Below are 26,672 nucleotides of genomic sequence, written 5' to 3'. Positions count from 1 at the left end.
GCAGCTTATAATGTTAAAAATGAAAGAAATGCCATAAAATAACATGAAAGGATACAATCATACAGGACCTACTATCAAACTTTCATCATAGATTCTGGGACAGGATCCCTAAGCCATCCTAATTGACTGCAAAGCTGTCCTTTAAAGGGAAAACATGAGTACAATTGCAATGCAAAAAGCAGTAAGGCTGGCTAATATTCAGGCTTAATTTACAAAAGCAATTTAGAAAAAAAAAAAAAGAGTCTGAAGGGTTGATCTAAACCGGCTGTATGAGGTTTCTGCACACAACATGCTCCAAAATGATGGGGAGAGAAAAAAGAAGGCATTTTCTTCACTCTCCCAGTGATCACTTCCTCACCTTTTCCGTGCCTTTTGGGAGTCCAGCAGGTCAGTGATTTTGCCCAGTCCTCGTGGATCACCTGGCCAGTTGGGTTTTCAGAATATCCACAATGAATATGCAACAGAGAAATTTGCATACCATATAGGCAGTGCATGTAAATCTATTACATATCCTGAAAACCCGACTAGCCAGGTGGTCCTTGAGGACTGGGCAAAATCACTGACCTGCTGGACTCCCAACAGCCAGGAAAAGGTGAGGAAGTGATCACTGGCAGAGTGAAGAAAATGGGTACGAACATATGGGAGTGTAAGGGAAGCTAGGTAACTAAGGACACCACTGTATAAAAAAATTGAAGGTACCAGTATCGTAAATTTGATTCTGAATTCAATAGGCAACTGATGTAGTTGAAGGAATAAAGGAGTAATATTGTCTCGCCTCTTAGTATGACACAAAACATTTTTGTAAGGTTTGCAGTTTTTCAGCTCAGACTTAGAAATATTGCATAGATTGCATTACAGTAGTCGTATTGTGAGGCAGTAAAAGCATGGAATATTATATGCAATGAGTCATTATCTAGGTAGCTCCTTTTGGTAGGATATATATGTAATTTGTAGTAAATCCCCTTAACATGCAGGAACTGAAGATTTTAACTTAAATTACATGGCAACCAGTGCAGTGCAACCAAGACAGAGGAATGTCCTCTCTCACCCTTTCCATCTGGTCCATAGCCAGACTTACAACATGTGGATAAAGGCGAGCAGGTTGATCTAGAGGGGCATTTTCGAAAGAGATGTCCAAGTTTTGATTTGGACGTCCTCGCAAAACGTCCCAATCCAGGGGCGGGGAAATCCGTATTGTTCAAACAAAATGGACGTCCATCTTTTGTTTCGAAAATACCATCAGGGACGTCCAAATCCTTAAATTTGGTCGTCCCTAGACATGGACGTTTCTGATTTTTGAAGATTTTCGAAACCAAGGACGTCCATTTCAGAAACGACCAAATGCAAGCCATTTGGTCATGGGAGGAGCCAGCATTTGTAGTGCACTGGTCCCCTGACATGCCAGGACACCAATCGGGCACCCTAGGGTGCACTGCAGTGAACTTCATAAATTGCTCCCAGGAACATAGCTCCCTTACCTTGTGTGCTGAGCCCCCCAAACCCCCTACCCACAACTGTAAACCACTACCATAGCCCTTACGGGTGAAGGGGGGCACCTAGATGTGGGTACAGTGGGTTTGTGGTGGGTTTTGGAGGGCTCGCTGTTTCCTCCACAAACGTAACAGGTGGGGGGGATGGGGTTGGGTCCGCCTGTTTGAAGTGCACTGCACCCACTAAAACTGCTCCAGGGACCTGCATACTGCTGTCACGGACCTGAGTATGACATCTGAGGCTGGCACAAAATATTTTTAAAGATGTTTTTTGAGGGTGGGAGGGGGTTAGTGACCATTGGGGGAGTAATGGGAGGTCATAGAATCTGGGGGTATTTGCATGTAGTGCAACTCTCCTCCCAATAACACACACTGTTATTGGCAAATGACATTCATTTCAAGAGACAGCCCATCCCTATGTTAATCTGGCTCTGACACCAGAAGACAGAAGTTTGCAGATGTGCCCCCAGCTCCTCAAAAAAAACAAATAACTGAGCTGGGTGTCAATAATAATAATAATAATAAATCATTAGTGAATCTTGGCACTAATATGGGTAATCATAGAACAATCATTTGTTCCTCCTTGTTGGTCGAGCAATGTGTACCTGCTGCTTCCTCCTCTTGGCAGATTCCTTCTACAATCAAAACCACATGGGCCCATGAAACTGAATTCCTAGAAGACCCTGATAATACACCACTGATCATGAGCAAATATATTCAGCTCCTTGCCTTTCATTTTGTGCTGATATCATGCCATGAACATGTCCTGTGCATTTCCTCTACTGTATTCCAGATGTTACTGACACCGAGAACATAATTTTATATGAACCTTGTACACAACTGTAACAAAGCTGATAGGGGCCTATTTACTAAGCTGTACCAGCTGTTTTAGTGAATGCTAGCAGTTAGTTTATTCTAATTTCTGTACAAAATATATAAAATGGAAATGTAACGTTGAAGGATGGAATAGATGTCACGCTGGTGAGGAAAAGTGAGCCCTTGGGCCACTGCCGAGGAGCAGTCCATGAATCAAGCAGTGTCTTACCGGCAGGCAGCAAAGCAGCAGGGAAACCAGGAACCACAGAGAGTCTGTAGGCTGGTGGCAATCAAAAGTAAACCAGGGAACAAGCAGGGACTTGGGCAGGCAGAAGCAGTAGAACAAATCGGGAAACATGCAGAGTCTTGGGCAGGCAGCAGACAGTAGAATAATCCAGGAACACAAGCAGGGTCAAAGACAGGCAAAGCAAGCATTCAGGGCAGGAACCGCAACAGACCAACAAGGACAAGAACACAACTGAAGACCTCTGTTGCCAAGGCAAAGCCTGAAAGTTCCCAGGTGCTTAATAAAGGCAACATACAAGGGAGTTCACCAGGTAAGGGTGCTGCTAAGTTCCAAAAATCCCAAGACAGTCTGGAAGGCTGGAAGATCTGGACCGGACCAGCATGACTTCTGGAACATGGGAAACAGCAAACAGACAGTCCTTCGCTTGGGCTCAGCAGCTTGGCTGGAACTGCAACTCAGAGTAGCCTCAGCATCTTGGCTGGAACTGGAACTCAGCTTGGACTCAGCAGCTTGGCTGGAACTGGAACTCAGAGTAGACTCAGCATCTTGGCAGGAACTTGAACTCAGAGTAAACTCAGCATCTGGGCTGGAACTGAAACTTGGAGCAGACTCAGCATCTTGGCTGGAACTGAAACTCGGAGCGGACTCAGCATCTTGGCGGGAACTGGAACTCAGAGTGGACTCAGCAGCTTGGCTGGAGCTGGAACTTGGCTTGGACTCAGCAGCTTGACTGGAACTGGCAATCGGCTTGGACTCAGCATCTTGGCTGGAACTGGAACTCAGCTTGGGCTCAGCAGCTTGACTGGAACTGGAACTCGGAGTAGCCTCAGCATCTTGGCTGGAACTGGAACTCAGCTTGGACTCAGCAGCTTGGCTGGAACTGGAACTCGGCGTGGACTCAGCAGCTCTTTGGGTGATCGCATCCCTCAGGATGTACTGCCGGTAAGCCTGGGCCTCTGGACTACAAACCCACCTTCCTTCAGCCTGGGCTTCAGGAGTATCCCACAGGGCTGGAACCGAGAGATGTTTGAGGCGGTAAAAGAAGAGCTTAGTAGAAGGATCAATAGCAGAAACGGGGTTTTCAATGGACCCAAGCAACAAGACACGCTTTCTCTCTGCTGCAGCTTCAGGAGTATTCTTCAGGGCTGGATCAGACAAAAGTTTAACACGGTAATCATGGAGTGTCATAAACGGATCCAAAGCAAAAATGGGGTTGGAACTGGGATCCGAACTGGAATTAGGAGCTAAACCGGGGCTGGAACCCAGATTGCCAACAAAGGAAAAAGTCTTAGGCTAGAAACCCAGCTGGTAGGATGATATTGCCGAGCTCATGGCCTTGGCAATCTGTCACGCTGGTGAGGAAAAGTGAGCCCTTGGGCCACTGCCGAGGAGCAGCAGCGGCAGGCAAATCACCCAAACAGGAGGCAAGGCAGACCAAAGATAGACGGGCACAGGCCGGACTGGAGCAATTGGACTGGAGCAGAAGCACTACACAGCAGCAGGAGAATAGTCCATGAATCAAGCAGAGTCTTACCGGCAGGCAGCAAAGCAGCAGGGAAACCAGGAACCACACAGAGTCTGTAGGCTGGTGGCAATCAAAAGTAAACCAGGGATCAAGCAGGGACTTTAACAGGCAGCAAGCAGTAGAACAAACTGGGAAACACGCAGTGTCTTGGGCAGGCAGCAGACAGTAGAATAATCCAGGAACACAAGCAGGGTCAAAGACAGGCAAAGCAAGCATTCAGGGCAGGAACTGCAACAGACCAACAAGGACAAGAACACAACTGAAGACCTCTGTTGCCAAGGCAAAGCCTGAAAGTTCCCAGGTGCTTAATAAAGGAGTTCACCAGGTAAGGGTGCTGCTAAGTTAAAAAAATCCCAAGACAGTCTGGAAGGCTGGAAGATCCAGACCGGACCAGCATGACTTCTGGAACATGGGAAACAGCAAACAGACAGTCCATCTCAGCCACCAGGTCTGACCACCAGGTGGTGAGTTGAGTGAGAGCATGACACAGGGGCACAACCGTGACAATAGATTGTGACCCATTGAGGAAAAAGGTACCAAAAATGGGGTTACAAATAACAGAGATAAAGGCTATAAATGTTTGGAGGGGCAGCTTTCATCATGCACTATAGGGTCAGTGGAATGGCTATGATTTTTTTTCCACAGCTTTTAATGTTTTTCATGTTCTAAAGCTTAAAATGTACAGGTACCTAAAATGAAATATGTGACTTCTGGGGTTAATTACTTTTTATTGATAAATGTATCTTTTTTTAAAAATTTGTTTTGTATTTAGAATTCTGCTGGTTTTCCCGTTCTTGGTTAGTTCTTTAATGCAATGTCAAAGAGAGCAAATTTTGAAGGTTTTACAATTATATAGCAATGGTTAATACATACTTAAGATCCCTATTCACTAATGAGTGATAACATGTTATCATTAAAGCAGATTAATGCATGCATTACTTACTGCGTGAACACCTGCTTTTTAATGGGGCCTATTCACTAAATAATTATAGCTTCTATTTTTAAGAGTATAGAAATTAATTTGTGTGTTCATTTTCTAGCTAATTAAGGGTTCATTAAAGCAGAAAACAATCTAAGGTAAATATTCAGTTGAACAGTGACTACATAACTTTATATGGCTAGCATAGACGTGGTAGTTTATAAGAATATACAGAGTAGCAAATGTACAGGTGTCACCACTGAATACACATGTAGAACTTGATACAAATAACTTAGACATATCGGGCCAAATTCTAGGTATGGCACCTAAAAAATCATCACTGAAGGAAAACACGCTTAGGCGTATTCTGTAAATTGCACCTAAAGTTAGGCATGGTTTATAGACTATGCCTAAATCCATCTATGTGACTGGAAATTAGGTGCAGCCAATTATGCCAATGAGAGTGTAGTATATATGCCAATGCCTAACTTTTGGCGCGGAGTGGGCTATTCTGTAACACTGTGCATAAATTGCAGGAATGCCCATGACACGCCTGTGTTCCTCCCATGGCCAAGCCCCATTTTTGAGATGCACGTGGTAGAATTTATAGAATACACTTAGCGAGTACAGTGCTCAAATTCTAATTATTGCCAAGCGCATTTGACATGATAAACCACAGTATACTCTTACGTTTACTTGATCATCTAGGTATTGGAGGCAACGTATTTAAGTGGATCCAAGGTTTCTTTACAAGAAGAACATATTAAGTTAAATCAAATGCTAATATCTCATCCCCGTGGAACGCAATTTGTGGAGTACCCTAAGGTTCTCCATTATCGCCTATCCTATTCAATATAATGATGTCACCACTGACCAACTTTTTATCTAAACAGAACTTCCAATCGTTCATTTATGCTGATGATGTTACAATTTTTATTCCCTTCAGCAATGACCTCTCGGAAATCTCCTCTGACATCGCTCTTTGCTTGACCATCATGGATTCATGGGCTAATTCATTTCAGCTAAAATTAAACACCGAAAAAACACATTGTCTTATCATCTCATCCCCATACAAGAACTACAAGCCTGCAACCCTAAACACTCTTACTTATTCTCTCTCTATTTCTGATAGCCTAAAAATCTTAGGAGTCATTATTGACAGTCACCTCACACTAGAGAGCCACGTTAACGCTACTATAAAGAAGATGTTTTATTCTATGTGGAAACTTAAGCGATTGCGACCTTACTTTCCAAGGGATGTATTCCATAATCTGACACAATCAATGGTATTGAGCCACACAGATTACTGTAATGGAATATATGCGGGTTGTAAAGAACAACTCATGAAAAAACTACAAACAGCCCAAAACACAGCTGCGAGAATGATATTCAACAAACAACGGTTTGATAGTGCTACACCTCTTCGATTGAAACTACACTGGCTCCCTATCAGGGATCGCATAACTTTCAAAATTTGCTGTCTAGTTCCCAAGATTATCTACAGTGAGGCCCCAGGACATATGATTGATTTAATAGATCTTCCAGCAAGAAACCAAATCAGTTCCTCATGCACCTATCTGAACCTTCATTATCCAAGCTGTGTTGGACTCAGGTACAAGTCAATTTATGCATCAAGTTTTTCATACTTAAGTATGCGAATGTGGAATGCATTACCAAAGAGCATTAAATTAATGCCCGCCCATCAAGACTTTAAATGAACTTTAAAGACTTACCTGTTCTGCAAGGCCTACCTTCTTGATTCCAACTAATTACCTCAACCCTTTACTGCATCTTTATATACATTGTAATGAATTTTGGAATTTAAACTCCATGTCCTTATTGTATCCATTTACCTCTATCTACCTGACCCTTTTAATTTTTGTATTTGTTTAATAACTGCCGTACTTGACATCCACCATGCCGGTATTTTGTAAGTCACATTGAGCCTGGTAATATGTGGGAAAATGCGAGATACAAATGTTACAAATAAATAAATATAAGGGAAGTGGCTGAATTTTGTTGTAATCTATACGGTCAACTCAAGAAAGGTCGCCAAAAGTTAGGCAGCAAACTCTCTCACACTGGGGCCCTTTTACAAAGATACGCCAAAAAGTGGCCTGTAGTAATGTGGGTGCGTGTATTGGACGCGTGCTGGACCATTTATCCAGTGTGTCTGGAAAAAAAAGGGGTTTTGGGGGGGGGGCAGGAAATGGACATACGACAAAATAGAAATCAGTGCGCGTCTATTTGCAGCCTGAGTCATTAATGCCACCCATTGACTTAGTAGTAAGGGCTCACATGTTACCCACGTGGTAACCGTCCAGTGCACACCAACTGCCGATTATCACTGGGAATGCCCCCGTGGTAGAAAATAGAAAATTATTTTCTACCACGTTTTCGGTATGCGCCAAACTCAGAATTACCACCAGGCGCAGGCAGTAGTCAAGCAGTAATGCCAATTTGACACACGTTGCATGTGCATAGGCAGTCATAAATGCTCACAGTTAAATGTAGCAGTTGTGCGCATAAATGACTTCACCCCCTATACTGTACCATTCCCTCGTATTTTTGCGTAAGTGCATGACCCTGCATTTTTGGGGATAAAACCTTAGTTGCCAAGTATCGGTCCATTCCTCTAGCTTCGCTAGGTCCTTCCTCACGTCATTCACACCCTCCAGGGTGTCCACTCGGTTGCAGAGTTTAGTATCATCCGCAAAGAGACAAACCTTACCAGACAGCCCCTCTGCAATATCGCTCACAAAGACGTTAAAAAGAGCCGGCCCTAGGACCGATCCCTGCAGTACTCCACTGACAACATCCTTTTCTTCAGAGCAACCTACATTTACCACTACCCTCTGTCTCCTACCATTCAACTAATTTTTAACCCAATCAGTTACTCTAGGTCCCATACCGATGTTTCTTCATGTTTCTTCAAAACATATTCCATGCTTTACCCACTTCTACCTCTTTTGTGGAAACTCTTGCACCAGTCTAGGAGAATCATAACCTTTCTACAGATACAAATTTTTAATAGGGATCAGATCCTCCTGACTGAATGTCACATCCGTGACCGTTTACTTGTCGGTGCTCACCTCGCCCCCTGGTAACAAGAATTGGTGGCTGCTATGGACTGTCACCCGTTCCAGATTTCAGTCCAGTCTGGTCCGGATCTTCCGGGCTGCCAGACTTGCTTCTCTTGTTTGTGCCTGAACAGCACCCGTAGCTGCCTTGTGATTCCTGCAGCTGAACTTCAGCAGCTGATGGGCTTTATTAATCATCTGGAAACTTCTGTGTTTGCCTTTGCATCGTCTAAGGTCCCTGGTATGTGGGTGTGCTCTGTGCACTTCTGCCTAGTTCTGTTTCTTGTCTGAAATCCTTGCCTGGTTCTAGTCTAGTCTTTGTGTAGTTAGCTTGTTCTTTATTACTTGTTTCGTAGTCTTGTTTCTTATTTGTATTTCTTTGTCTGCTCCTTGGTTAGTCTGTGTGTAGGTTAGCTATTAGCTTTTGTTTGCTAGTTCCCTGCTTAGTGGCTGCTTGGCAGCTTTCAGTTCTTGCTCTGTTGTCTGTCTGTGTTTTTTCCCTAGTGGCTGCTTGGCAGCTTTCAGTCTTTGCTGTCACCTGTATTTGTACCCTTTTCAGTGGCTGCCTGGCAGCTTTCAGTTCTTGTCCTTTAGCCTGTCCACTTCCTGCCTAGTGTAGTATTGTCTGTCTGTGAGTCCTAGCCCAGTTCCTGCCTTGCTGCCCATGTATATTCCTTTCCCCTCTGACCCTCAGTCCCTGTTCAGTCGAGTTGGTATCTAGTTCCTGCCCTGTCCGATAAGTCCTGCCGGCCACCTGCACCCAGGGGCTAAACTCCTGAGGAACGGCGGTCAAGTGCTGGTGAAGTCTAGCTGTTCCTGTCAGAGTTCTGCCTTGTCTCTGGTGTGGGGTGGTTTTGCCTGCCACTGCTGCTCCACGGCAGTGGCCCAAGGGCTCACGAACCTAGTTTCTGCCTTGAGAACCTGACACTGAAAACCATGGTAACTGTTTATGTTGAAAGCAAAATGGCATCTGTGCTTATTGTGAGAATAATAGCTAGGTGGTGGCAATGCATTAGGATGATATATCCCAAACTTTATTGAAATGGGTCAAGTTTTGACAGAATTATACAGAAACAAGTTTTACATATTGGTTTCTTGTTTAGTTTTTTTTTTTTTTGGAAACACAGTATAGAATTATCGCTTTACTGGGAGACATCAGTTCACCTACATTCAGTGCATTTTTTTCTAGCAAAAAAGATGCTGGTACTCAAATGCAAGGCCACCCTTCAGGGATGGGGTGATCACTGAGGGACTCATCACACAATAGCCAGGCCCCCTGCAACCAGGCACAGAATCTATGACAAAGCAGAATAGGTGTGTAGAGCCTGAGCTCTTTCATTAAAACTTGGAGTTCATGGGTCAATTATAGCAGACAGTGGAAAAGGTGATGGTACTCAGTACCACCAAGTACCCCCTCAAAAAAGCCCTGCCTACATTGCTCCCTTTATGTATAACTTTTGCATCAATAGTTGAGGACTTGGCGCTACATCATGTAAAATTAATAAATGTAGTTTTAGAAATAAACTAGAACTGTGATTTTTGAGACCCACTATTTATCACAGTTTTCCTGTTTGGTTTTCCAAGCTCAGGCTTTGCTGTAACATTAATTAAAAGGCTTTTTTTTCATCTGAACATTCCTTAATGAAGGTATTAAAATACCACTTCTCAGCAGGAGCACTGAAAGCAATGAAGAAACTGATCCCCTGATGTTTCTGTAATAACCTTTTTCATGACTCATTTAATTTGCAGAACCTAAAATGAAAGCAAATGTCATCCACCTGAGTATGTGACTGTTTTAAAGATAACTAGCCTCAGATGACTTTGTGATGACTTTTCTTGTTCACTGAAAGATTCAAATTTGAGATTTATAGAAAATGGGCTTAATTTATCTAAACTTAGGACTTGGAAATATTTTGGGCAAGACATATAGCATCCTTTATTTATTTATGTAATAGGATTTAAAATCTGATCATCAAAATGTGTCTGCAAATGTATATAAAATAACAAAACACACACACATAGCTCAGGGAGCCTGGTAGATATTGGCAAGACTGAATAAATCCTCTTTATACAAGTTTCTAAGTCAGTGTCTGCTCCAAATGGCAAAAGGGAGCAATATTTAAAACAACCTAAGGACTAGGTTTACTAAGCGGTGCTATGGGCGTGTTAGCATTTTTAACACAAGTAAATGGTGTACGCGCGTAGCGAATGCTACATACCTGTAGAAGGTATTCTCCGAGGACAGCAGGCTGATTGTTCTCACTGATGGGGGTGACGTCCACGGCAGCCCCTCCAATCGGAAACTTCACTAGCAAAGTCCTTTGCTAGCCCTCGCGCGCCCGCGCGCACCGCGCATGCGCGGCCGTCTTCCCGCCCGAAACCGGCTCGAGCCGGCCAGTCCAGTATGTAGCAAGACAATACACTTCAAGGGAAGACACAACTCCAAAGGGGAGGCGGGCGGGTTTGTGAGAACAATCAGCCTGCTGTCCTCGGAGAATACCTTCTACAGGTATGTAGCATTCGCTTTCTCCGAGGACAAGCAGGCTGCTTGTTCTCACTGATGGGGTATCCCTAGCCCCCAGGCTCACTCAAAACAACAACATTGGTCAATTGGGCCTCGCAACGGCGAGGACATAACTGAGATTGACCTAAAAAATTTACCAACTAACTGAGAGTGTAGCCTGGAACAGAACAAACAGGGCCCTCGGGGGGTGGAGTTGGATCCTAAAGCCCAAACAGGTTCTGAAGAACTGACTGCCCGAACCGACTGTCACGTCGGGTATCCTGCTGCAGGCAGTAATGAGATGTGAATGTGTGGACAGATGACCACGTCGCAGCTTTGCAAATTTCCTCCATGGTGGCTGACTTCAAGTGGGCTACCGACGCTGCCATGGCTCTAACATTATGAGCCGTGACATGACCCTCAAGAGCCAGCCCAGCCTGGGCGTAAGTGAAGGAAATGCAATCTGCTAGCCAATTGGATATGGTGCGTTTCCCTACAGCCACTCCCCTCTTGTTGGGATCAAAAGAAACAAACAATTGGGCGGACTGTCTGTGGGGCTGTGTCCGCTCCAGATAGAAGGCCAATGCTCTCTTGCAGTCCAATGTGTGCAGCTGACGTTCAGCAGGGCAGGAATGAGGACGTGGAAAGAATGTTGGCAAGACAATTGACTGGTTCAGATGGAACTCCGACACAACCTTTGGCAGAAACTTAGGGTGAGTGCGGAGGACTACTCTGTTGTGATGAAATTTGGTGTAAGGGGCCTGGGCTACCAGGGCCTGAAGCTCACTGACTCTACGAGCCGAGGTAACTGCCACCAAGAAAATGACCTTCCAGGTCAAGTACTTCGGATGGCAGGAATTCAGTGGCTCGAAAGGAGGTTTCATCAGCTGGGTGAGAACGACATTGAGATCCCATGACACTGTAGGAGGCTTGACAGGGGGCTTTGACAAAAGCAAACCTCTCATGAAGCGAACAACTAAAGGCTGTCCTGAGATCGGCTTACCTTCCACTTGGTAATGGTATGCACTGATTGCACTAAGGTGAACCCTTACGGAGTTGGTCTTCAGACCAGACTCAGACAAGTGGAGAAGGTATTCAAGCAGGGTCTGTGTAGGACAAGAGCGAGGATCTAGGGCCTTGCTGTCACACCAGACGGCAAACCTCCTCCAATGAAAGAAGTAACTTCTCTTAGTGGAGTCTTTCCTGGAAGCAAGCAAGATGCGGGAGACACCCTCTGGCAGACCCAAAGAGGCAAAGTCTACGCCCTCAACATCCAGGCCGTGAGAGCCAGGGACTGGAGGTTGGGATGCAGCAGAGCCCCTTCGTCCTGCGTGATGAGGGTCGGAAAACACTCCAATCTCCACGGTTCTTCGGAGGATAACTCCAGAAGAAGAGGGAACCAGATCTGACGCGGCCAAAAGGGAGCAATCAGAATCATGGTGCCTCGGTCTTGCTTGAGTTTCAACAAAGTCTTCCCCACCAGAGGAATGGGAGGATAAGCATACAGCAGACCTTCCCCCCAATCCAGGAGGAAGGCATCCGACGCCAGTCTGTCGTGGGCCTGAAGCCTGGAACAGAACTGAGGGACCTTGTGGTTCACTTGAGATGCGAAGAGATCCACCAGGGGGGTGCCCCACGCCTGGAAGATCTGTCGCACCACACGGGAATTGAGCGACCACTCGTGAGGTTGCATAATCCTGCTCAACCTGTCGGCCAGACTGTTGTTTACGCCTGCCAGATATGTGGCTTGGAGCACCATGCCTTGACGGCGAGCCCAGAGCCACATGCTGACGGCTTCCTGACACAGGGGGCGAGATCCGGTGCCCCCCTGCTTGTTGACATAGTACATGGCAACCTGATTGTCTGTCTGAATTTGGATAATTTGGTGGGACAGCCGATCTCTGAAAGCCTTCAGAGCGTTCCAGATCGCTCGCAACTCCAGAAGATTGATCTGTAGATCGCTTTCTTGGAGGGACCACCTTCCTTGGGTGTGAAGCCCATCGACATGAGCTCCCCATCCCAGGAGAGACGCATCCGTGGTCAGCACTTTTTGAGGCTGAGGAATTTGGAAGGGACGTCCCAGAGTCAAATTGGAGCAAATCGTCCACCAATACAGGGATTCGAGAAAACTCGTGGACAGGTGGATCACGTCCTCTAGACCCCCGGCGGCCTGATACCACTGGGAGGCTAGGGTCCATTGAGCAGATCTCATGTGAAGGCGGGCCATGGGAGTCACATGAACTGTGGAGGCCATGTGGCCCAGCAATCTCAACATCTGCCGAGCTGTGATCTGCTGGGACGCTCGCACCCGCGAGACGAGGGACAACAAGTTGTTGGCCCTCGCCTCTGGGAGATAGGCGCGAGCCGTCCGAGAATCCAGCAGGGCTCCGATGAATTCGAGTTTCTGCACTGGGAGAAGATGGGACTTTGGGTAATTTATCACAAACCCCAGTAGCTCCAGGAGGCGAATAGTCATCTGCATGGACTGCAGGGCTCCTGCCTCGGATGTGTTCTTCACCAGCCAATCGTCGAGATATGGGAACACGTGCACCCCCAGCCTGCGAAGCGCCGCTGCTACCACAGCTAGGCACTTTGTGAACACCCTGGGCGCAGAGGCGAGCCCAAAGGGTAGCACACAGTACTGGAAGTGGCGTGCGCCCAGCTGAAATCGCAGATACTGTCTGTGAGCTGGCAGTATCGGGATGTGTGTGTAGGCATCCTTCAAGTCCAGAGAGCATAGCCAATCGTTTTGCTGAATCATGGGGAGAAGGGTGCCCAGGGAAAGCATCCTGAACTTTTCTTTTACGAGATATTTGTTCAGGGCCCTTAGGTCTAGGATGGGACGCATCCCCCCTGTTTTCTTTTCCACAAGGAAGTACCTGGAATAGAACCCCAGCCCTTCTTGCCCGGATGGCACGGGCTCGACCGCATTGGCGCTGAGAAGGGCGGAGAGTTCCTCTGCAAGTACCTGCTTGTGCTGGAAGCTGTAGGACTGAGCTCCCGGTGGACAATTTGGAGGTTGAGAGGCCAAATTGAGGGTGTATCCTTGCCGGACTATTTGGAGAACCCACTGATCGGAGGTTATAAGAGGCCACCTTTGGTGAAAAGCTTTCAACCTCCCTCCGACAGGCAGGTCGCCCGGCACTGACACTTGGATGTCGGCTATGCTCTGCTGGAGCCAGTCAAAAGCTCGCCCCTTGCTTTTGCTGGGGAGCCGCGGGGCCTTGCTGATTCGCACGCTGCTGACGAGAGCGAGCGCGCTGGGGCTTAGCCTGGGCCGCAGGCTGTCGGGAAGGAGGATTGTACCTACGCTTGCCAGAAGTATAGGGAACAGTCTTCCTTCCCCCGAAAAATCGTCTACCTGTAGAGGTAGAAGCTGAAGGCTGCCGGCGGGCGAACTTGTCGAATGCGGTGTCCCGCTGGTGGAGAGACTCTACCACCTGCTCGACTTTTTCGCCAAAAATGTTATCCGCACGGCAAGGCAAGTCCGTAATCCGCTGCTGGACTCTATTCTCCAGGTCGGCGGCACGCAGCCATGAGAGCCTGCGCATCACCACACCTTGAGCAGCGGCCCTGGACGCAACATCAAAAGTGTCATAAACTCCTCTGGCCAGGAATTTTCTGCACGCCTTCAGCTGCCTGACCACCTCCTGAAAAGGCTTGGCTTGCTCAGGGGGAGAGCATCAACCAAGCCCGCCAACTGCCGCACATTATTCCGCATGTGTATGCTCGTGTAGAGCTGGTAAGACTGGATCTTGGACACGAGCATAGAGGAATGGTAGGCCTTCCTCCCAAAGGAGTCTAAGGTTCTAGCGTCCTTGCCCGGGGGCGCCGAAGCATGTTCCCTAGAACTCTTAGCCTTCTTTAGGGCCAAATCCACAACTCCAGAGTCATGAGGCAACTGAGTGCGCATCAGCTCTGGGTCCCCATGGATCCGGTACTGGGACTCGATCTTCTTGGGAATGTGGGGATTAGTTAATGGTTTTGTCCAGTTCGCAAGCAATGTCTTCTTCAGGACATGGTGCAAGGGAACAGTGGACGCTTCCTTAGGTGGAGAAGGATAGTCCAGGAGCTCAAACATTTCAGCCCTGGGCTCGTCCTCCACAACCACCGGGAAGGGGATGGCCGTAGACATCTCCCGGACAAAGGAGGCAAAAGACAGACTCTCGGGAGGAGAAAGCTGTCTCTCAGGAGAGGGAGTGGGATCAGACGGAAGACCCCCAGACTCCTCGTCAGAGAAATATCTGGGATCTTCCTCTTCCTCCCACGAGGCCTCACCCTCGGTGTCAGACACAAGTTCACGGACCTGTGTCTGCAACCTCGCCCTGCTCGACTCCGTGGAACCCTGTCCACGATGGGGGCGTCGAGAGGTAGACTCCCTCGCCCGCATCGGCGAAGCTCCCTCCGCCGACGTAGTCGGGGAGCCTTCCTGGGAGGTGGCCGCGGTCGGTACCGCACGCGGTACCGACGTCGGGGACCTCAACCTGGGCGATGGGCCAGCCGGCGCCACGCTCGACGGTACCGGTGGCGCAAGCACCGCCGGTACCGGAGGGGTAGGGCGCAACAGCTCTCCCAGAATCTCTGGGAGAACGGCCCGGAGGCTCTCGTTTAGAGCGGCTGCAGAGAAAGGCTGAGAGGTCGATGCAGGCGTCGACGTCAGTACCTGTTCCGGGCGTGGAGGCTGTTCCGGGCTGTCCAGAGCGGAGCGCATCGACACCTCCTGAACAGAGGGTGAGCGGTCCTCTCGGTGCCGATGCCTGCTGGGTGCCGAATCCCTCGGCGACCCAGAGCTCTCGGTGCCGACACGGGGAGGAGACCGGTGTCGATGCTTCTTCGATTTCTTCCGAAGCATGTCACCGGAGCTCCCCGGCACCGACGAGGAGGACGTCGAATCCACTCGTCGCTTCCTCGGGGCCGAGACTGAAGAAGGTCGATCTCGGGGGGGCTGTACCGCAGGAGCCCTCAGGGTAGGCGGAGACCCACCCGAGGGCTCACCGCCACCAGCAGGGGAATGGACAGCCCTCACCTGCACTCCACCCGATGCACCACCGTCCGACGACATCAGCAGACGAGGTCCTGGTACCACCGACGTCGATGCAGCTATCCGATGTCTCGGCGCCGATGCAGAGGCCCGATGCCTCGATGCACTCGATGCAGGGGCGGCCGAGGAAGATGGTCTGGACGCTGACGACGTCGATGCACTCGAAGATCCCGGTGCCGATGCCGACGAAGAGCCCGAGAACAACACGTTCCACTGGGCTAGTCTCGCTACCTGAGTCCGCCTTTGAAGCAGGGAACACAGACTGCAGTTCTGAGGGCGGTGCTCGGCCCCCAGACACTGAAGACACGACGAGTGTCGATCAGTGAGCGAGATAACCCGGGCGCACTGGGTGCACTTCTTGAAGCCGCTGGAAGGCTTCGATGTCATGGGCGGAAAAATCACGCCGGCGAAATCAAAAGCCGAAATGGCGAAATTCGAAGCACCAAATTTAGAGGGAGAAAAAATCTCGACCGAGGCCGAAAAAAAGGCCTACCCCGACGACGAAAGAAAACTTACCGGGGCAAAAAGCTGGAAGTACGGGGAGGATTTACACGAAACCCGGCGGGGGGTTTCCGGAGCACTTCCCGACTAGGACAAAACTTTCCCGAAGGAAAAAAACACGTTCAAACAAATTGGACGCGCGAGGTCGACTTTCCGGGGCTCGACACGGCGAAAACACGACCGTACCGAGTGCGGACAAAAGAAGACTGGCCGGCTCGAGCCGGTTTCGGGCGGGAAGACGGCCGCGCATGCGCGGTGCGCGCGGGCGCGCGAGGGCTAGCAAAGGACTTTGCTAGTGAAGTTTCCGATTGGAGGGGCTGCCGTGGACGTCACCCCCATCAGTGAGAACAAGCAGCCTGCTTGTCCTCGGAGAATAAGCACTAACACACCCATAGAAATGTATAGGCGTGTTAGCGTTTAACGTGCCTTAAATTTACAGGCGTGTTAAAAACGCTAACGTGCCTTAGTAAACATACCCCAAAGAGTCCAAGCTCGCCATGATATTGTCAGTTTCCTATTTTGAATGTCAATGCAATGATTTTGTATTATTAAGTACCTTATGGATATACTACTACTACTACTTAACATTTCTAAAGCGCTACTAGGGTTACGCAGCGCTGTACAGTTTAACATGGAAGGATGGTCCCTGCTCGAAGAGCTTACAATCTAAAAAGACAAATGTACAGTTAATTATATAGGTCAGACAGATTGGGGCAACCTATATGTTCGAAAGGTTAGGTTCCAAATGCAGCATTGAAGAGGTGAGCTTTAAGCAAGGATTTGAAGATGGGTAGGGAGGGGGCTTGGCGTAGGGATTCAGGAAGACTGTTCCAGGCAAGAGAAAATGAGTGGAGCCTGGAATTGGCAATGGTGGAGATATACTGTTCATATTCAAATTATATGTATATATTTTATTATTTTTCTTTGCCCATTGATGCCTATGTCTTTTTTTTTGAGGGGGGGGGGGGGGGGTATTGGGATTTGGGAGAGATGGGAGATGTTGTTAAGGATCTATTTATTTATTTGTTACATTTATATCCCACATTTTCCCACCTATTTGCAGGCTCAATGTACTACTTGACTGGATGACCTTGTTTGATCTGTTTTGTGACTTTTGCAATAAAAATGATTTAACATAAGGGGGGAAAAAAACAACAACCTGCAGACTTTGCACCAATGTTCAAAGGTAAAGCATGCATACACTTTCCATTAGAAGACTGCCTAAAAAACAGTAATCTCAAAAATTTGGACCTGCTTTTACCAGCGTGGGGTTGGCCTAATGTGGGCCTACCGCACAGTAAGAAGTCACTACCGTGGGATGTGCTGATGCGTTTGTCCAACAGCGCACGCTACTCCCACATTAAGAAAAACATTTTTTATTTTTTGCCATGGAAGGCGTGTCAGGGGCAGAAAGTATGGGGTCCTTTTACAAAGGCACGTTGAAAAATGGCCTCAGCAGTTTAGGTGCATGTTTTGGGCGTGTGTAGAATTATTTTTCAGTGCACCTACAAATAATGCCTTTTTGGGGGGGCAGAAAATGGACGCGCTGCAAAATCAAAATTGCCACACGTCCATTTTGGGTCTGAGACCTTACTGCCACCCATAGACCTAGCGGTAAAGAATTTGTGCTGTAATGAACTGTGTGTCAGATGCCACTTGGCGAGCGTCTGCTATGCGTGTCAGAAAATAAATATTTTTCAGACACGTGTATCGGACGCACACCAAAAATGAAATTACCGCAAGAGCCACGTGGTAGTTGGGTAGTAACTCTAATTTTGCACACGTTCGGCACACGTAAGCACCTACGTGGCTTAGTAAAAGGGGCCTTATGTGTGCCTGTGCTAATTAGTAGCATGGGCACACAGTGGCGTACCTAGGGGGGCGGTGGGGGCGGTCCTCCCTGGGTACACGCTGCTGGGGGGTGCCGTAGCGTGCGCCTGTGGGCTCCGAGTTTGCTACGCTAACTTCGCTGGTTCGCTGCAGCTCCCTCCCTCTGCCCTGGGGGGGGGTGTCATTTCACCGGAGGGGGAGGTGTCATTTCGCGGGGGGGGGGGGGGGGGGGGCGCATCGGCGATCCGCCCCGGGTGTCATCGAGGCTAGGAACGCCACTGTGGGCACATTACCACATACTATCCAGTTAGCCCAGGAATAGCGTGGGAGCCCTTACCACCTCCTAAATAGGTGGCAGTAAGGGCTCCCGGCAGTAGTGGCCATGCGCTATGGATATTAGTGCAGCTTGATAAAAGGACCCCTTAATGCAGGAGTTTTTTTTATCTGCAAAACTACATGTACAGTTTAAAAACATAAAACTATGCATGTTCCATTCCCACCCTAAGTCCAGCCCCAGAACTGTTGCTCAACTTTTACCTGTAAGGAGATAGGGGCAATGTTCTAAAATCCATTTAAAACCTGGGTTAAAGGTTTTTTTTATAAAATTGCTTTCCCTATGTATTAACTGTAATACATGTTTTACAGTTGAGTTCTTCGTTCTTCAAATTTAAGGAAGCCATATAGCCATATTTCTCTTGGTTTATCCTTCAGCTACAACACAAGAGATTTAATTGACCCCTGATGCAGGCTTGGATGCCGAAACACGGCCGTGTCGGGTCATTATTTTGCTATTAATAAAGACTTCCTGATTTCCTCTTCAACTCATCCTCACTCTTTGTGTACACTGCTTTTGTTGTACGTGAAGATTCCCCACCTCACTTTATAGAATACGCCTAGCAAAGTGTGCGTGTAAATTTCAATTCAATCTAATTAGTGATAAGTGGTCATTATCAGTCACTTATCATGACTAAGTGGCTTGTTAAACAATTAAGGCACATGTGTAGATTAGGCATGCATACTAATCTACATGCGCACCTCAACATGCCACATATAGAATCTGGGGGTATACACATAAGTTGGAGACACGGTCATGCTCCTCCCATGTGTATAACCCATTGCAGTTAAGCGCAAGCAAGTTGCATGCCTACGTTATAGAATAGCTCTGAGCGTACAGTTCCCTTTTATAGGAGTACATGTGCACTTACCTGCGTAAAGGACAGTATTCTATAAATGTAAGTGCACAAAGAGCACCTACATTAGGCAACTAGTTACACAACAAAAAGGGGGGGGGGAGAGTGTAATTTTTATAAGAGGAATTTAGATGTTTCAATTAGGATGTGTGGAACTCCTATACTATTGTACAATAAACTCTGCCAGTATTACTGACAATGGTCAGGCTTCCATGTACACCCCCCACCCCCCACCCCCAGCAAGGCAGGATTAACTCTAGGCAACAAGCACAATGGGCCCCACAAAAGGTTAATACACTTTAAAACTCCCACAAATAGGGCCCCTATATGATCATGACCACGGAGGAAAACCAGGAAAGGAGGAAGTGGCAGGTGTGAAGCACTGCTTGTTGACCTCTCCTTCAAGCTGGAGCACAATGCCCTAGGTGTGAGGAGAATAGACAGACCTCTGAAGGCTCAAGTGATTCTGGTTCTTCCCCATTTGCCCATGCATACACACTTCTTTCTACCAACTTCTGATTTCTAGGGCAAAGATCTGCTGTGGAAGCTATTAATTACACATTTGAGAGGGCCCTTCCTAAATGTTCGGGCCTAGGCATGTTCCTAGTTTGCTTATGCCTTAATCTTGCCCTGCCTGTCAGTATAACTGCACACCCCAACTCTCCCTCTGGCAGCATAAATCACTCCCAAGGCCAACCTTGCGATACATCCCCATCCACTTCCCCCCCTCGGTAATCCAGTCCCTATCCAGCAACCTCCCCTATCAGCTAACAATTTTTTTTAACAATTCTATTGTAATGTTTGAAACCTGGCTCAGTATTTTATTTTTCTACAGTGATCATTTTCAATATTTCTGTGTGATACCCAGGAGACCAAAGCAGATGTCTGATAGTGAACAATGAAAAGTAATCCATCTTCAGGAAGACAGCAAAAATTACTGATCTGCAATGTCTTACATGTTCAGGTCAATTAAATAAGATTAATGACTACCTGTGTTGAATAGTTATAATTCTACCTTTGCACCCAAGGGGCTAAAGGTCTGTTGATGTTTCCTTTTCAACTCCATTTTTATTCATGCAAAGGGCAGAAGCTTTCTGAAGTGCAAACAGATGCAAAGAAAATGCTGGTGGACAGTGTTGATGAATGTCAAAGAAACCAAATAATGCAAACTTATGTCGGAGACAGATGCTATGTCAAAACAGCTGTACCAATTTGCTACCTCCGGAGTATTTTGCCAAATGGTATTCCTCTTCATCTTCTGTGGTACTGTAATGAATTTTCAAGGGAATGTGTGTGTGTGTGTGTGTGGGGGGGGGGGGGGGGGGTGCTGATATTACCCGCTTCCACAGAGCTCCACCTTTGAAAGTGGCTAACAAAATATGGGGTCCTTTTCATAAGGTGTGCTAAAAAATGGCCTGTGTTAGTTTAGGTGCAGGTCTTCGGCGTGTGCAGGTTCATTTTTCAGCGCACCTGTAAAAAAGGCCTCTTTTAAATTTTTGCCAAAAATGGACGTATTGCAAAATCAAAATTGGCACGTGTCCATTTTGGGTCTGAGACCTTACCGCCAGCCATTGACCTAGCGGTAAAGTCTCACGCAGTAACCATGCGGTAATGACCATCAAATGCCACTTGGAGCGCATCCAATATGCGTGTCCGAAAATAAAAATGATTTTTCGGATGTGCATATCTGATGTGCGCCAAAATTGAAATTACCGCAAGAGCCATGTGGTAACTCCATTTTGGTATGTGTTGGGCGCACATAGACATTAGTCATCTTACTTTCTAACTCCTCTTTACTCTCTTACCTATATTTAATGTTCCATCTTTGCTTATACCCTACACTGTCAAAATGTTCTATTCCCTATTGTGTTGACATTGTAAGTAGTATAATATGCAATACTTTGTATTGTTATTTGAATATTTTTACTGCTATAATTGTCTATTGCTCATGTTTGATTTATTCTTACTGTACATCGCCTTGAGTGAATTCCTTCAAAAAAGGAGGTAAATAAATCCAAATAAATAAATAAATAAAACAAAGAGAGGCCCCTTTACTAAGCTGCAGCAAGCACTAATGTGTGCTTACCACAGGTTAAAATCCACTACTGCAGGGTGTGCTCAAGCATCGGTAGTGTACTTCCTACATGCTAAAAATACTTTTACTTTTTTACAACTGGGAGCACGTCTGGGGGGCGGAGAGTAGGCATGCTAATTGGTCGGAGCAGCAATAACGCCTTGTGCTGATTAGTGAGTGATTAGCGTGTGAGCCCTTAATGCCTAGAAAATAGGTATCCATAAGGGCTCCCACGCTAATGTCCATATGCTAATTGGGAAATTAGCACACAGCTATTAATTGAGGAAATGAAAAATGCAGCCATTTTACAGGCATGCTAAAAGTTGCCTCAGCATGTGGGAAACCCATGTGCTAGTCATAGTGCAGGACACATTTTAGCAGGCAAAATGTTTAAAACAGGCAAAACCCTCCAAACCACATTAAAATCTCTTCCTTTCCACCCACAAAAAAACAAAACAAAACAGAACTGCATATCTTTATAAATCAAATATATGCAATCAAATCTAACTATTATCCCTTAACATCCTTCTTCCTCCTTTGGTCCCTAAATTAAACTGTGATCTTCAATTTGTCTAAACAATGCTATTCTAGTTCATTTGCATCTAGGGGAGGAGTTATCAACATGAACTCCTGTTAAGACATGTTATTTTACTACTAGCTTATGCTATTTTATCACAGGTTACACTTTATGCAATGAGAGCCAGTTACTAATAACTGGGGTTATCAGTAACTCCCACTCCCCCCCCCACCATCATGTTGATAATTACCCCATTCCCACCCCAAGTGAACAGGTATGCTTTAAATTTCTTACTAAACAAACAGTAATCCTGTTCTAGCCTTAATTTCTGAGGGAACCTATTGTAAAGTATGGGGGTAACTTTTAAAAACTTTCTGCTGTCAAAAATAATACCTTTTGAGATTAAAGGGCCAGCTAGCAATCTTGGCTGGAATGTAGTCACTATCCTGGAGGATATAAAGTGACATGTCTCTGGAGATATTAGAAGACTTAACTCCAGAAGACCCTGAAAATCACTGTTCCTATCTTAAAATGGATCTGTCAAACAGCTGGCAACCAGCCTAGGCCCTGAGGAAAGTGGTAGCCTTCTCCCATCATTTACATATTGTAATCAACTTGTCAGCAGTATTCTGCACTAACCAGTGACGGGATATGTTTTGTGCTGCCATTCAGCTAATAGAATTCAATTGCCCAGCATGTATTACAGGTGCAATAGACAGGTTCACTGCTAAGCCTAAACTGACTTAACAAAGATATTTACTAGGGATGCACAGTCATTGGAAATGTCATTTCAAGTAATTTTTAAAATCTAACATATGAATCCCCCCCCCAAAAAATAATTTTGTTTTTTTTTCATGTCATTAATATTGCACACTTTGCTGAAACAGTGCCCAGGTTCTACAAAGAGTGCACAGTCTTTCTTGATAATGCATGCATACAAGAATCACTTCACCTGTACAAATAGTGCACACATGCATGTGCTGTCAGAAGTGTATATTCTTTCCTGAAGACTGTGCACTCTTCACATTGTGCACTCTTGTGAGTAATACACACTATTTCCGAAGTGTACACACACTTTATCCTAAAGTGTGCTCTTTCTGAATGAGTGTGCACTCTTAATAATATTGTGCCCATAATGAAAAAAATATATAAACAATACCTGAACAAAATGAAAATTTTCTTACATGACAGAAGAAATGATACAAAACAAATTTTTTTGTGCTGCACAACTCCTACTATCTAAGGGGTCCTTTTACTAAGGCGCGTTAATGGATTTACCCCCAAATTCGAATATAGCGCTAAGAATTGCACATGCAAATTGGAGCACATGACCAATTTGCATGTGCAATTTAATTGAATGAGCCAATTGGCACTGATAATTGAGCCCTATCAATTAGCGCCGGCATCCGCACATGGGCACAGCCATGGGAGTGTCATGTGTGGATCAGGGGCGTTCCTTAAATTTATACATGTTTTAATAGGGGGATCCGCGTCTAATTTAGGTGCAAAGATTTACACTAGGGCTTAGTTGGTGTAAATCCTCATGACTAAATATAACCATGCATCCCAATGAAAGCGCTGTTCTCGAAATGATGCTACACTGAGTGCCGTTTATAGAATAGTGTTCAGAACATTTTTTGGCATAGATATTTCAACGCATTTATGGAATTTAGTCCTTAGTGTGCTGTGAAATGGTGAATGTCTCAGCATGGGGCGCTGAGAACCCCCAGGGGAGAGAAACCAGGAGTTGGCCTTATAGAATAACAACCTGGGTTTGAGATTAGTCCCATGTCCCCCATTGTTTAACCCAGGACTATACAGGACCAAATGGCAAGTGATTACTGGGGATCCAGAACTCACCATAACTGAGAAGGGGGAACCAAATAAAGACAATAAAGCAGATGAGCCTAAAGACTTGGAGATTGATCTCTCTCTTTTTGAAGGTGAGAGACTCTTCTGCTGGGGATGGTTGCCAGAAGAGTGAACTGACCTTTTGTCAGAGTGCTATGGTGGACTGTGGACTGACTTCTGGTCGAAGGAGCGAAGCTGGAGGGACATATGCACTAAGTGCCATGCAGACCATAGGGATACAACAGGCTGCATTGCATTTAGCAGATGCTACCTCCATTTTTGGTGCCTTGGTAAAAGGACCCCTGAGATGCAAATATTGAGGATAGAGTTAATGAAAACAAAAGGAAACCTGTTTAGTCAACAGACTTAATTTCTTCTGCCCTTCAAACAGAAGTAACAATTTTGTATTTGCCTTCAGTTGCCATTTCCAGAGCAAGAAGGAATTCAGAAAGTATCATGAAACAATTGAGTCATCAAAACAAATGAGATAACAATATTGCTAAAATATCAGCCTGATTTCTTAAGCAAGCAGTCCTGCTAGAATGCATATTTCATCTGTGCTTTAGTTTTATGCCGATCTGTGGTATACCAGGTTTCAGTAGGTCTAAATCCTAGCACTTAAAATTGGGTGTGGATCCCGACGCTAAGTGCTTGTCTATAAATGACACCCAACTTTGAGTGCTGTTTATAGGATAATACTTACTGCTGGATTCTATATATTGCACCTACCATTTTGCGCTGAAATCTAAGTGCATTCCATAACAATGCGTGTAACTTAATTGGCTTAAGAAGTCAATCAGTGGTTTTAGCAGCACTTCAAGCAATAATGAGCACTAATTGGCAATAATGTATTTATTTGTTACATTTGTATCCCACATTTTCCCAGCTATTTGCATGCTCAATGTGGCTTACATAGTACTGGAGAGGCGTTTGCAGACTCCGGTGTGAACAAATACAATGTGATGTTATGATAGGATAAAGTTCATGTGGCACAGCCACATTAGGGAATTGTGAACGGAAGAGTTGAGTTATGTCTGATATGCAATTTAGATATGTTGTGTTGCAGAGGTCAGGCATTTAAGTCGGATCAGTAGGGTATGCCTTTTTAAACAGGTTAGAATTTACGCACATAACTCGCTAAACATATTCTCTAATAAACTGCGCCTAAATTCTAAAGTGAGCAGTTCAAAAGGAGCTTGGCTGTGGGCAGGGAAATGGGTGTTTTGTGCGCATTGTTATAGAATATGGCCCAGTCTGCATAAATCTTGTGTGCTGGGATTTAAATCACGCTTTTATTGGTGTAAATGGAGGCATGTAGTTTTAAGCACTGGGATATCAACTAAGTGTATTCTATATACTGTGCCTAAATCTTATAGAATACTCTTAGATGCAAATGTTTTCCGCACAGATTTCTTAAGCATTATATATAGAATCTGGCCCTTAGTGCTCATTTTTTTGGCACCCAAATTTGGGTACCATTTATAGAATTTAGTCTATAATGTACAATGTGTATATGTATATATATCTATGGGATCCTTTTACTAAGGTGCGCTAACAGATTTAGCATGCGCTTAAATAAGACAACCATAGGAATACAGTGGGCATCTTAGAAGTTAATGCGTCTTAGTAAAAGGACCAATTAATGTATATATATATATATATATATATATATATATATATTGTAAGTGTGTGTGTGTGTATGTGTGTATATATATATATATATATATATATATATATATATATATATAAAATGTAAATATGCACACACTTTTCAGTGTTCAAAATCTCAACAGAAACTATTTTTATATTAAGAATTAATTATTAAAAAAGAGAGTAAATAGAAAAATCACACTGAATTATGAAAAGGAATAGGTTTTCAAATAAGAAGTATGTGAAAAGTCTACTTATATACTTATACTACTTATAGGCCACATTGAGCCTGCAAAGGGGTGGGATAATGTGGGGTACAAATGCAATAAATGATATACATCCCCCTTCTGACAATAAAGTAGCAGAAAAATTACATACTTGTGTGGGGGGCTGCTGTACATATCCTTGGGGAGGTGGAGGCTGCAGCACTTGTTGGGATACTGGCGGTCCTGACCCTGTAAATCCTCCTGGTGGAAGCTGCTGGTTTGGTGATGCCATGACAAAGCCAGACTGCTGAGGCGGTGGCGGAAGGATAGATGATGGATAGATGGGAGCAGAAGGGGGCTCGGACGTCTCTCCTGAAGACTGACGGCTCAAGCTCATCTGGTTGAACTGCGTTGATATGTCATCTCGCTAAGGCACAAATGATAAATTATCATCAAAGATCTCCTTCAGTTCAAGTTGCAAATGCCAGACTTCTGTTTTAATGAGCATACAAAAAGAAGAAGAAATATAATTTGCCTATCAGTACTAAAAGTGTCTCATGGAAACAGACTAGAAAAATTAAATGCTGCTGTTACAAAGGAAGCATTTAGGAAACTACCCAGGAAATTTAGCCATTTTAAGTCATTCAGAAATATTTGAATTGTAATTTTTTGAAACTTAGCCTAACCACAATATTAACATTTTGGTAGAAAAATTGCAGATACTGTGATTGATAAAAATTGCAGGTACTGTGATAGTTTCCCTTTTTCTAAAAAAAAAAAATGTCCAGGCAACAAAGGTACACATTTTTTTAAAATTTTGAATTCATTATCTGGAATATGTTAACTTTGAGATGTATATCATAGATGTCTTTGTATTGTGTGCAGTGGCATAGCCAGATAGTTGTGGGGGGGGGGGGGGGGGGGGGGGAGGGGGCAGTGCTCAACCCAAAAGTGGGTGGATACCAAATTTTCTCCCTGCCTGAAGGTAAAATATAAATAACTGAGCTGGCAGGAATCTCCAGGCCCTTCCAGGTGAAGACTTCCTCTTCCTTTGCCACTCCAACAGCTAGAACTCTCCAAGCTCCGCAGCCACTGGTAGTGTCCCCGAGTTACTGCCACCAAAGCTGACCCACCCCTGTGAATACTTGGTTTTTCTGAACATGTGAAAACTGAGCATGCATGGGGATCTAGCAGTGGCAGAAGCAGCTTCTGGACATAGTCACCAGTTGCAG

General features: G+C 45.5%; 1 protein-coding gene across 1 annotated transcript in view; it reads right to left on the bottom strand.

The window, feature by feature from the left end:
- Window positions 1-26,672, bottom strand: part of ARPP21 (cAMP regulated phosphoprotein 21) — a 419,327-nt gene that overhangs the window by 111,904 nt on the left and 280,751 nt on the right. The window contains exon 16 of the mRNA XM_030203507.1: window positions 25,613-25,867. Coding sequence (XP_030059367.1) covers window positions 25,613-25,867 — 255 coding nt within the window. The remainder of the gene's footprint in view (window positions 1-25,612; window positions 25,868-26,672) is intronic.

This window comes from Microcaecilia unicolor, chromosome 1, assembly GCF_901765095.1.
Source record: "Microcaecilia unicolor chromosome 1, aMicUni1.1, whole genome shotgun sequence".
Lineage (NCBI taxonomy): Eukaryota > Metazoa > Chordata > Amphibia > Gymnophiona > Siphonopidae > Microcaecilia > Microcaecilia unicolor.
This window is presented reverse-complemented; position numbering and strand designations above follow the sequence as displayed.